Here is a 12,487-nt window from a genome sequence, read left to right on the forward strand (position 1 = left end):
TCTCTCATCATACTTTCTCTCTCCTCACTCTTTCATATTCTCTCGTAATACTTTCTTTCTTTTCATTTTTTTTCATCACTTTTTCTCTCTCAGCACATTTTCTCTCATCGTACTTTTTTTTCTTCTCAATCTCTCTTATCATGCACTCTTTCCTCATTTCTCTCATCATACTTTCTCTTTCTTCATTTTTTCCTAACACATTTTCTCTTTTATCATTTTCTCTCATCATATGTTTCTCTTACATTCAATGTTCTTTCCCATCTATTTTTTTTTCTTATTTTCCTGAAAAAGTAAAAAAGGAAATTTAGATTAATTCTGATTGAAAGTATTTAACTAACCAAAATTCATTTTTAAGAATAATATCCAAACTCATACTCATTTTTATTCCGTAATAATATGATATCCATTCTCATTCACATTCATAGAGCCCGTTTAATATTTTGCCATCTTTCTCTTCTACACTAGTCTTTCGACCTTCCCTGTTGAGGCCATCGTCCTCGATTCACCGAAGAAGCGATTAACATGGAGGTGCTTCCGAACGTGGCCGCGTACTCCCGGAACTTCGCCGTCATGGTCCGCTCCCTAGGCCCAGTCAGTCTTTTCCTCTCTCCCTCTCTCTTTCCGTCTCTCTCTCTCTCTCTCACTCTGAGTGAACTTCAATGGATTCCGATTGTTTGCTTCCCAGGACCCCAAGGGCTTCAAGATGCGCAACCATCCTTTCCACCTCCATCAGTGAGTTTAACTTCTGAACCTTTTCATGTCGATTTCCCCTATTTTAGATGGCTGCTGCTTGACTTTGCGGATTTACGAATTTATGTAATTGGAATCAGGACAGGAATTACAACCCTTTCAGCCTCAGGGATTTTACTGCCTGCTGGTTGCCTCAGCACTCGACCCCCAATCTTTGATCATGTTTGCGGCATTCATGGACACCACGGCCATCTCGTTGTCACCACGGCCTCGTTGGTGGAGCCCTTTCTGAGTCCTGAATACAGGAATAAGGCCACTCAGGTTGTTTTTGTTGATTTATTACGATTTAAGGAAAATGGAAAATGATCATCCTGTTACTTCATTTGTTGTTGTTTATTACTTTCAATTGTTATGTTAGAGTTTTTTTTACCACTTTTTTTTCTCTTTGCTTCAGGAATTTTCACCAAAATTGATTTCTTCTGCTCATGTTGATGTTCTGGTAGAGGTATTGATTTTAATAGATGTTACTGGAACTCTGAGCTACTAGGAGCATTTGGGATGAAAACAGAGCTAGAAGATCTTGAATTGTTTTTTCCCCTGGGAAGAAGCACATACATCTTATACTTTCTAAATGATTTTCTTTTGCAGGGAGAGGAAAGAAGAAACAACAAAGATCATAATACAAATCCTCTCTGGCATAGCTGCAAAATTTTGGCATTGGTAGATATTTTGTACTCTTTCATTACTTTGTGGTATCTAATGTATGTCTGAGTGAATGCTTGTTCATATCTTATATTTGTTTGTCCAATGATAGTTGTCTTGTAGAAGATCTCATTCACTGTTGTCAGCTAGAATTTTCATTAAGCATTTATATGTCCATAGCATCTACAACTCAAGAGGCAGAATCATAGTCATTGCACCAGAAAGACAAGATCAAAGAGTTTATAATCCCAGGGCATGCCTGCACTACGAAGGCCTGAATCTCTTAGTTGAAACATCGATTTTATTACAGTTTAAATTTATGGAAGTGTATGCTCTTTCAATCCGCACTTGTCACACATCCAAAAGGATTTGTGTTGTGCTTTTGCTCCTTAAGTCACTGTGGGAGTTGATTGTGTTATATGTGTTTTCGTTGACATTTAGCTAAATAGCTCCTTTAATTTAATTGAAGCCTTATCCTAGGTTAAATATAAAAGTTTGCTGATTTCCTTCTTGGTTTGGTAATCTGAACCAAGGGGCCAAGCTGCCAAGGGTTTGACCTTTGTCTTTTTAATAAGAAGATATAATCAACCTTTTTCAAGTGGATATGTTAAGTTAATTTCAGAGTCCAGTTACTGAGCATGTTTCCTTTGATTCAAGTGTATTTTGTTAATTAATTTGAGAGTCCATACTATCTGTGCAAGTTGCATACAATTATTTCAGTTTTTTAATGTGCTTCAGGTTGATGTTACTGCATCTTCCATTGCTCTTCAATCCTTGGTTGGAGGTGAGAATATTTTGCAAAGTTCTTCATGGGATGTGGGTTTTTCCTTCGCTAGTCAGGATGACAACAATGAGACAATGGTAGATGTTTTTGTTAAAAACTTTTCTGTTCAGTTTCTTCAAACTTAAAAATGCACATCATGCTTTGATTACTTTTTTTTTTCCCATGCCGATGGATTGACTATCTTGGTAATATCAAAAAGGTTTAACTTTGGAACTATAGTCATTGACTTTTAGTTATGAATAAACTATCTTACTTTGTATGTACATAACTATAAAAGGTTAACAGTAAAATTATTATTTCTTCTGATGCATTTTTCCATTTAGGTTTGGTATGATAATTTTTCATATACTAAAGGAGATTACGATGTACATCAAAATCTTTTTCTAGTTTATATAAGTTTGGTCTATTATCATTGAGGTTGTGACTCCCTTCTGATGCTAGGTTCAAAACCTATGAGATTTGGATGCTAGTTATGCTTTAGGAGGGGGTCTATTAATAGTGGTAACCATTGGTTTGAGATCTCGTATTGTATGAGATGGCAAGGTTAAAACGTATTGTTATGATAAATTATTGAAATTTAATACACAAACAATGTCACCTATGTTATTGTGTTAATCATGTTGATGAGTATCATTTCATGCCAACACTCATGATATAAGACACATGTTGTAAGATAGGTTAAGATGAATTGAGATAATATTAATCCAAACTTTTAGTAGATAGTTGTCTTATTTTTTTTCCATCTCTTTCCCCCATTCACCTCTAATTTGCTACTCACATTATAAATCAAAATGTTGGCACAATTATGAAATAATATCGTTTATTCAATCAAAGACTGAAACTCCAACATGACTTGAAATTTTGAACCTGGGTAATAACCAATATTGGTTAGCAAGGTTTAAAATTTTGAAACTGGATCAATACGATTTCAGTACTGTATCGTGTTGTGTTGATATGATTTTGATATTTTTTAAATATAAAATATATTAATTAAAAATAAAAATTTAATCTAAATATTTAAAAATAAAAATACAAAAATTTTAAATAAAATAATTTTTTAAAAAAGAAATAAAATGGAATCGCAACCCTCCATATAATAAATAAATAAATAAGAATTTTGTTATATATTTTCAAAATTAAAACAAATTATATATATATATAATGGGTGTAACTTTATTAGGGTTCGATTAATCCTGTTTAGATTATTCTAGAACTTGATTGAAATTATTGACCAACTTAATTATTAACCTACATTGCTTTCTTATGCATCCATCCACACTCCCTTGGCATCCCCGTCGCGGCCCACGAAGGTCACACCGACCTCCATGACCATGCGGAGTTGGCCGCAGGATCGCGGTGCCTTTGTGATCCCGCGGTGGCCGGTGCTAGTGGCGGGCTGAACAACAAATTTTGCGTGTTTTTCTTGGCACAAAATGAAATTTTAAATCATGTTGGCTATTATTAAAAAGAAAATTACAAAAAATGGTGTAAAAGATAGCTCAAATTAATTTTTGGTAGCTGTGGAAGCTGACAAGATCCACTTTAAAATAATTAAGATGGTTCATGATGAATAACAGAATAAGTAAAATATTGATTATGTTAATCATTACAGTTTTAACAAGATTATACAAGATTTCAAATCTCGCAGACAACATCAATCTAGGTTTAGATAAGTACAAACCATAGTTGTTAAAGTGAGCGCTTTGCTCGCTTAAGCGCGAAGCGTAGCGAGGTGCAGCGAGGCGCAAGCCTTGCACTTCACTCCGTTTCGCACAAAAGCACAAGCGTTCGCTTTTGCGCGAAGCCTAGAAACATTTTTTTTCTACGATCCTTGTGACGATTTCGTCATCCTAGAGATGTCGCGGGATGCTTCCGGTGCCGCTGGAAGTGTCGCGATGCTCGTGGTCACTGTAGCACTGTGACAATTGTGGGAGCCGATTTAATTAATTCAATCAATTCCTAACTTAAATGGGATAGTTCGAATAGACTTTCATAAATTCTAATTGAATTATCCCAATAAAATATATAAAAATATATTTAAAATTTTTAAAATTCTAATAAATTTAATTAATTCATATAAATCAGCTTTATATTCTAAAAAATTCTAAATAATTCTATCACATTTTCAAAGACTTTTGATTTATTTTTAGTTTTTTGAATAATCTACCGTTTATGGTCATTTGGATTTTCAATGATTTTTAATAGATATAATAGTCTTTTTTGTTTATTACGCTTTTTTTCCATAAAGCATGCGCTCCGCTTTGCGCTTTAAGCCTCAAGACTCTTGAGCACTTTTTTGCACCTCGTGCTTTTGACAATTATGGTATAAACATGGTAAAGACAATAGTGACAAATGGTGTTAACTTCTAATTGACTTTGTTATGGTGAATTTACAACGGAACATAAAAGGTGACTAGCTGCAACAATTTAGGTAGGACCTCAGTCAAGAACAAAGCTAGAGAGCTTGAGTTATGAAAAGTTTAGTCAACTTGAAGTTAGGTTGAGGGAATTTTAGCCAAATTGAATTAAGTCTAATTAAAGGTAAGTTGGATGGGATATTGTGGAGTTCAATTTTGTTGAGTTCCTGGGATATTATGGAGTTCAATTTGTTGAGAAGCTAGGGGTTTAGCTAAGTTTGTTTATTTTGGCTTTATGTATGATCCTGGTCTGAGATCTGTAAGGATAAGCGCTGGTCCTGATGAATGATGATGACCTCCGATGAAGATGAACTCCGATGATCCGAAGAAACTACTCCACGCTCCTACGCACAGTGAGACGCGCCAATAAAGCGTTAGTGACCTAAGACCGGGGTGGGGATCCCTAGCTAGACCCTCCGACGCTCAAGTCAATTCTTCTCCAAGATGAAAGAAGCAGCAGCAGAAGAAGAAGAGTAACTAAAGTGAAAAATAGAGTTCTGATGTTAGAACTTGCGTACCTTGCCAACGCAGAAGATTCCCCTTTTTATATCACCTCACGTGACCTTAGTAGTCGTGAGGTGGTTCCCGGTTCGTTAGAATTTGTTAGGAGATGAAATCATCTTCTATATTTCATGCAATAATCCTTTAAGGAATCTTTTTTGTACCCCAGATATGCCCGTTTTGTCGTTTATAACACGTCATCATAATTAAAGAAGCTTCTAGAAGATATTTCTCGTCAAATATTCTGTTAAGCATGTTTCGGCCGATCATTTGAGCCGACCATGTATACTGTTAGGAATGCCCCCTGTTCAATATGTCTCGATCGGTCGTTCAGGCCGGCCGCATATACTGTTCAGAATATCTTTTGTGAAATATGTCTCGGCTAGCCGTTCAAGCCGGTTAAGAATACCTCCTGCTGAATATATCTTGGCTGGTCGTTCAAGCCGGTCGTATATACTGTTAAGAGTGCTTCTTGTTAAATATATGTCGGTCGGTTGTTCAAGGCAGTTGTATATACTATTAAGAATGCTTCTTGTTAAATATATCTCGGCTGGTCGTTCAAGCCGGTTGTATATACTGTTAAGAATGCTTCCTGTTAAATATATCTCGGCCGGTCGTTCAAGCCGACCGTATATGCTGTTAGCATATATGAGCGCGAGAGCGCTTGCTCGTCCTGCTATCGACCGGTAATATATTGAGAATATTATATAAGGCTAAATGCCTTTATGCTCGGGCAGGTTTTGCCCGACCGAGCCTATATGAGCGCTGGGGCATTCACTCGACTTTCGGTCGGCCGGTAATATATTGAGAATATTATATAAATCTAAATGCCTTTATGCTCAGGCGGCCTTTGCCCGGCTGAGCCTATATGAGCGCTAGGGCGCTCACTCGGCTTTCGGTCGATCGGTATTATACTGAGAATATTATATAAGACTAAATGCCTTTATGCTCGGGCGGGCTTTGCTCGACTGAGCCTATATGAGCGCTGGGGCGCTCACTCGGCCTTCGATCGACTGGTAATATGCTGAGAATATTATATAAGGCTAAATGCCTTTATGCTCGGGCAGACTTTGCTTGACAGAGCCTATATGAGCGCTGAGGCGCTCATTCGGCCTTTGGTCAACCGGTAATATACTGAGAATATTATAGAAGGCTAAATGCCTTTATGCTAGGGCGGGCTTTGCCCGGTCGAGCCTATATGAGCGTTGGGACGCTCACTCGGTCTTCGGTCGACCGGTAATATACTGAGAATATTATATAAGGCTAAATGTCTTTATGCTCAGGTGGGTTTCGCCCGGCCGAGCCTATATGAGCGTTGGGGCGCTCACTCGACCTTCGGGCGGCCGGTAATATACTAAGAATATTATATAAGGCTAAATGCCTTTATGCTAAGGTGGACTTTGCCTGACCGAGCCTATATGAGCGCTGGGATGCTCACTCGGCTTTCGGTCGGCTGGTAATATACTGAGAATATTATATAAGGCTAAATACCTTTATGCTCGGGCGGGCTTTGCCCGGCCGAGTCTATATGAGCGCTGGGACGCTCATTCGGCCTTCGGTTGGCCGATAATATGGGAATATTATATAAGGCTAAATGCCTTTATGCTTGGGCGGGTTTCGCCTGGCCGAGCATACATGGACACAAAGGCAATCATTCGGCCTTTGTTCGACCGGCGATTATACCTCTCCTATTTTTCTGGACTTAAATTCCTCTTTCACTTGTTCGACCCTTCTAACATAACCCGTATCAATGTATATAGTGAGTCTAGGAGAAGACCATGGGTTAGATCAGATTCTGAGTTTCGTAATACAACATTGGATTTATATGTGAATAATTGTTTCGTGGATTGTCATATTAGGTTAATTACATTTAAAAAGTATTAGGCAATTCGGGTTTTAATATATCTCATAATGTATAGGCCTTTAATGTATAGAGACTTAAGATTAATTTCTATTTTTATGATGGGCATATCAAAAATTAATAGGGAAGTTATCTATAGATTTGGTGGTTATGATCCATAGAATACACGTGACATTACCCTTTTTTTTATATTCTGTCACCAGAGAAAGATGACAGAGTCTCTTTGGAAAATGTGTTGCATTCAAAGATAAACTAGCAAACTACACAATTCGTTATTATGGATTCATATGCTTCTATTTTATTTTTCTTGATAATTGAACGTAGATACTAAATTTAAAAGATGCCTTTTATCTATTCAAGTTTTTTTCCTAACAAGTGGTACTAGAACCCTTCACGTTGAATCACTGATAAATATTTTTTAAATTTTGTTTATGTACAAATTTTGTTACATTTTGTTATATATATATATATATATATATATATAATTTTGTTATTAAATTTGAGTACATTGAAGGACTTTTTTTGATATAAATTCCTGAAAATTTTTATTTTATTTTTGTTTATTAGTTCCTTATATTAATTTTTTGGGGATTTGGTTTTGCAAGGAATAAAAATTCTTTATACTTGCATTTAGGTTTATCTTTTGGAATTGAATCAGATATGCTTGCAATGGTTGTCTAAATCAAAAGGGTTGATTTCAGTTGGGTTCAGTGTTTATTATGCTTATTAATTGAAATTAAAAAAGGTTTGTCTATTAGGTTTCAAGATATTTAGCCAATATTTCTTTAGGCTGCCAGTAAATTCAAACATTAGTATCATAATATATGTTTGGAGATGAATTAGTTAAAGCAACATGTCTCTAAATGACCTATCTTGTGGAAATTAATTTATTTTGCAATATAAATAGTTTTGTGCATTTAACTTATGTGAATATTAACTGACTCAAAGAAGCAATGTGGATATTTAACAATCTTGCATGTCCACATGTGGTAATAAATACTTGATGATTACTTGACTTTTCATGTGAACGATAAATCAACTCCAAAAAGGTTATTGTTTGTTATGTTTTTCCTAGCATAGTTTGATTACTACACCAAGAGATTGCTTATAAGTTAGAATTTTTATCCAAAAAAATAATAATGGACTGCATCATGGATTATATTTATCTTTTTTAAATTTATTATCAATTTTATTTTAGCTTGTTTTGTTTGTTTATTGGTCTTTGTTTACCTATGAATACTCCTAATATTTTTGCCAACATCAACTATATTCTTATGTTAAATCGCCCTAGCTTCAAGCCATGGCAAGAAAAGCTCTTGATACTTTTAGGAGTCATGAGCACAATGTTTAAAAATCATCCAAGGAGTGCAAAATTGAATAAAATGGGTCCAACACATCAACCAGAGGAAGTGAATAAATGAATCTTAAAGCACAATTCTTGTAAAACACAAATAATTCACAAGTTATTTGTTCACCAATGCTCATGTATGCCTTATTGATTGTGTCAAGTAGTATATCCATCTGAAACAATACAAATCAAACAAGACACAATTAGGTACAATTATTTTATGTGGTTTGGAGACTTCGCTTATAATTGACAACCTATGTGTTAATGTGTCACCCAGTGTTTTAAATCGCGTAGCATTGGTTTATTGCGTTTTTATCTTGTCATCGCGTAGCGTAAATAGTGAAGCGCAAAATGCAAACTTTTCGTGCATGTCAATGTTTAAATTTAAAAAAACAAAATATACTTATATAAATAAAATAAAAATAACATAATCTAAAATTAATCATAATAATTCATTATATGTCAAAATATCTCATAACAACAATTTAAAAAGTCTTATAATTAAAATAACATAACCTAAAAATAATCAGTATCATCCAATTCTATATCACTATCATCATCAATAGTATCATGGTTGGGAAATTTCCACTATCAAAAGTTGTTGGAATTACTCCACCATAATTTTCAGCATCAAGATGATTATCTTCCACATCAACAAGACTCAATCTTGCTTGTTTGTCTTTGCTTCTACCTATTATATAAGAGATACGACATTTAAGAATCAATTATAGGTGAAGTAGATATAAATAAATAATTTGCATATGCTTAGTGCTTGCTTGAATTTTCAACAACTCTTTTTTTTTTGAATTCGTAGGAGGAACTTCAACTATATCCTCAACATCTTCGATTCGCTTATCTGAGTCGAAAAGACTTTCAAAGGTAGCCGACGACACACTCACAATAGGATCACTTTCAAATAATTCATCATCTTCGAGCCATTTAGTAGTTACGGGGAGGACTGAACCTTCTTTCTCAGTTATCCATTCATTATCCGAATTAATTTCATCAACTACAATGGGATCAATCTTGTCTCTCCTCCTAATGCTTCTCTCCCTAAGCTTGAAGTTATGTTTCACAAACACCAACGCATTCAACTTTGCATGTTCAAGCCTATTTCTCTTTTTTGTATGAATCTAATATTACACAGAAGAAAACATATATAAAAAAATTAAACAATGATATGAAAATTATAAAACAATTAAAATTCAAGTAGAGTTAGAAACTTAGAATACTCACTGATTCAAAAGTGCTCCAATTTCTTTCACATCCTGAAGCACTACAAGTGAGACCAAGTACTCAAATTGCAAATGTAATAAGCTCGGGTGTCTTACTTCCAAAACATTCCCACCACGAGACTAATAAGTAATAACATAAAAAAAAAATTACAAGAATGTATATCATTTTAAAATACGAATGCTAGTATAATTTTACAAGAATGGTTACAAGAAGAAAATTTTACTCGGAGTTCGCAACATTCTTTGTTCATTTTGCTATTGGAGTTCCAAATTCTCCTTCAGCTTTGTTATACAAGTCCAATTGAATGCCCGCTTTAAGACGATCATCAGAAGACAACATCCTATCCATGCAAGTATGCAATCCATTTCTAACTTCATCACAATAAGAAAATCTTTCTTCATAACGCAATTGCGGGTTCAAATAGTACCCGACCGCGTGTAGAGGATGATGAAGTTGTGGAGTCCATCGTGAATCAATTTTTTTCCAAATGGGCTTGTATTTTCTGCCAACTCCCCCACACTTAAATTTTATTATCTCTTTTGCATTATCCATAAGTTCATAAATATATCCTATGGCCAATCTCTCCTCCGAATCAACTTCCCTTAACACACTTACAAGAGGAACAATACTCTTGACACAAAATGCAACATGTGGCCAAAAGTTTGGATCATTAACAACAATTCTCTTCACGACCTTCTCCTGAGTTGTTTGAGATAGTGGTGAACTAACCCAATCTTCGGAAGCAAACATTTGTTCAAGTGACCTTTTAACCTTACACATATTCTGAAGAGTGAGAAATGAAGTAGCAAAGTGAGTAACAGCGGGACGGAGAATTTCTTTTATCGTTTGTATACTTTCTCATTAAAGAAAGTATAGTCCCATGACCATAAAGGAACTTCACAACCATTTTAGTATGCTCAATTATGTAAGAAAAAATCTTCAATTTTGCAATATCCTCCAACATTAGATCAATGCAATGCGCCGCACAAAGGTGTCCACCAAATTCTGTGTCTAGTCTCCATAATTTTTTCCCTGCCTTAATGCAATTCGAAGCATTATCTGTGACAATTTGAATCACATTTTCCTCTCCCACCTCATCAACAACATCATCAAGATATTTAAAGATCAATTCCTCATTTTTAATAGAAGCTGATGCATCAATAGATTTCAAAAAGAAAGTGCCGGCGGGAATATTTTCCAAAAAATTGATCAAACTTCTATTCTTTCTATCTGTCCAACCATCAGACATAATAGTGCATCCATATTTTTCCATGCCTTTTTATGCTCCTCATATATTAGGTTGATGCCATCAACCTTAGCTTTAAGTATCCAAGTTCTTAATTCATGCATTGAAGGAGGATTGAACCCTCTTCCATGTTCCGTAATACCCTCAACCATATTCAACCAATAAGAATCATTCACAACATTAAATGGAAGTGCGGTAGAGTAAATAAAACAACCAACTCTACGCTTCTCATCAACCAATAATCTTTCTTGTATGTCGAATTTAGGGTTGTTTGTCTAGGTTTGGAACTAACAAACCCATGAAGAGTACCTTTACCTTTTGATTCATCACTACCAGAACATCCAATTGAATTTCCCCATACACTTCCAACTTTTGATGATTGCGTACTCATACTCTGGGACCCTCACTAATCTCTCGTAACAATTCGGTTTGTTTACTTTTAGATGCTCTAATTTTGTCAAGTGGTTCTCTAATTTCTTTCTTAATATCATTCGGAACACTAACACAAGGTACAACCCCCTTATGAGTTTGAGCTGAATGTTCCTTCAAGCGAGTAGTCCCTTCATTCGATATATGATGATAAAATTTGCACCGAACAGATTTCGCCCCCTCATTTTGATAATAATACTTCCAACTAATATCTTTTTTTGACAAATTCGTAGACATTGCAAATTCTAACTAGACAATCAAAATCCTAGAAAAACAAAAAAAAAATTAGAACAAATAATTAATTAATTAGAAACAAATCAGCAAAAAAATGGGAATCAATCCAGGGCATCTGGATCGATCCAGGATCTGGATCGATCCATTGAACTATCCAGATCCTTTCTGTTCGAACAGAAAGGATCTCAATCGGTCACTTGATCAATCTAGATGCTCGACTTTTAGAAATCGTGAAATCGCTTTTGCTCCTTCGAGAAACAAAAAACGAAAAGGAAAAATTAAACGAAGAAAACGAAAGGAGGAGAAAAGCTGACCTCTAATCGCTGTCCCTCGCCGCCGCTCACTGCTCGCCGCTCACAAGTTGTTGCTCGTCGATCGCCCGTCTCTAGTCGCCTGCCGCTTGTCGCCTCTGCCCTACCTTCTCGACGATCATGATTCCACTCGCCTTTGTCCTAGCTATTTTGTAAGCAATTTGCAATTATAGCGCCCGCTATCGGCCGCTAGGTCATCATAGCGCACGCTATATGCACTATCGACGCTTTTGTCCCGAATAGCGTGGGCTATTCGGGACAAACGCTAATTAGCGAATGCTCTGCAGCGTTCGCTGATCGTAGCGTGCTATTCGCTGTTATTGAAAACCTTGGTGTCACCCTCGAATAATCCACTAAAAGTACTACTTCACAAAAGGTGATAAAACAAGCCTCTTATAATCCAAATCTTTGGAATGAATATAATATTGCACTTCTCTCTCTTAAATGTAAGACTTAGTGAGAAGAGATTACTAAAGTCTTATTTTGAATCCATTAACACGGTTTCGCCCTTAGAGAAGTTGAACATTTGAGCACAAATTGACATGATAATTAAGCGTGGTTTCATGCAACTTTATTGACTCAAGACTATAAATTCTTATATAAATGTAGCTCTAACGAACACATCTTTTCCACCTCTAATCGGTAAAGTCTTCCATTTACTTATAGGGAAAATGTTACTATTAAGTAGTCACGACTATATCTAAGACTAAAATTAATTGGAAGTTTTG

At 35.6% G+C, this 12,487-nt stretch overlaps 1 protein-coding gene across 4 annotated transcripts in view; it reads left to right on the forward strand.

Annotated features, from left to right (window-relative positions):
- Positions 1–427: 427 nt before the first annotated feature.
- LOC122025676 (glyoxysomal processing protease, glyoxysomal-like) overlaps positions 428–12,487 on the forward strand; it is a 55,715-nt gene continuing 43,655 nt past the window's right edge. For 3 of the 4 annotated variants that reach the window (XM_042584511.1, XM_042584512.1, XM_042584514.1), the window contains exons 1-6: positions 431–591; positions 686–732; positions 831–1,011; positions 1,145–1,195; positions 1,339–1,410; positions 2,131–2,253. In XM_042584511.1, coding sequence (XP_042440445.1) covers positions 523–591; positions 686–732; positions 831–1,011; positions 1,145–1,195; positions 1,339–1,410; positions 2,131–2,253 — 543 coding nt within the window. In that variant the 5' untranslated portion in view covers positions 431–522. Of the gene's footprint in view, positions 592–685; positions 733–830; positions 1,012–1,144; positions 1,196–1,338; positions 1,411–2,130; positions 2,254–12,487 lie in introns of all 4 variants that reach the window. The other variant, XM_042584513.1, reaches the window with a different exon arrangement.

This window comes from Zingiber officinale, chromosome 9B, assembly GCF_018446385.1.
Source record: "Zingiber officinale cultivar Zhangliang chromosome 9B, Zo_v1.1, whole genome shotgun sequence".
NCBI lineage: Eukaryota > Viridiplantae > Streptophyta > Magnoliopsida > Zingiberales > Zingiberaceae > Zingiber > Zingiber officinale.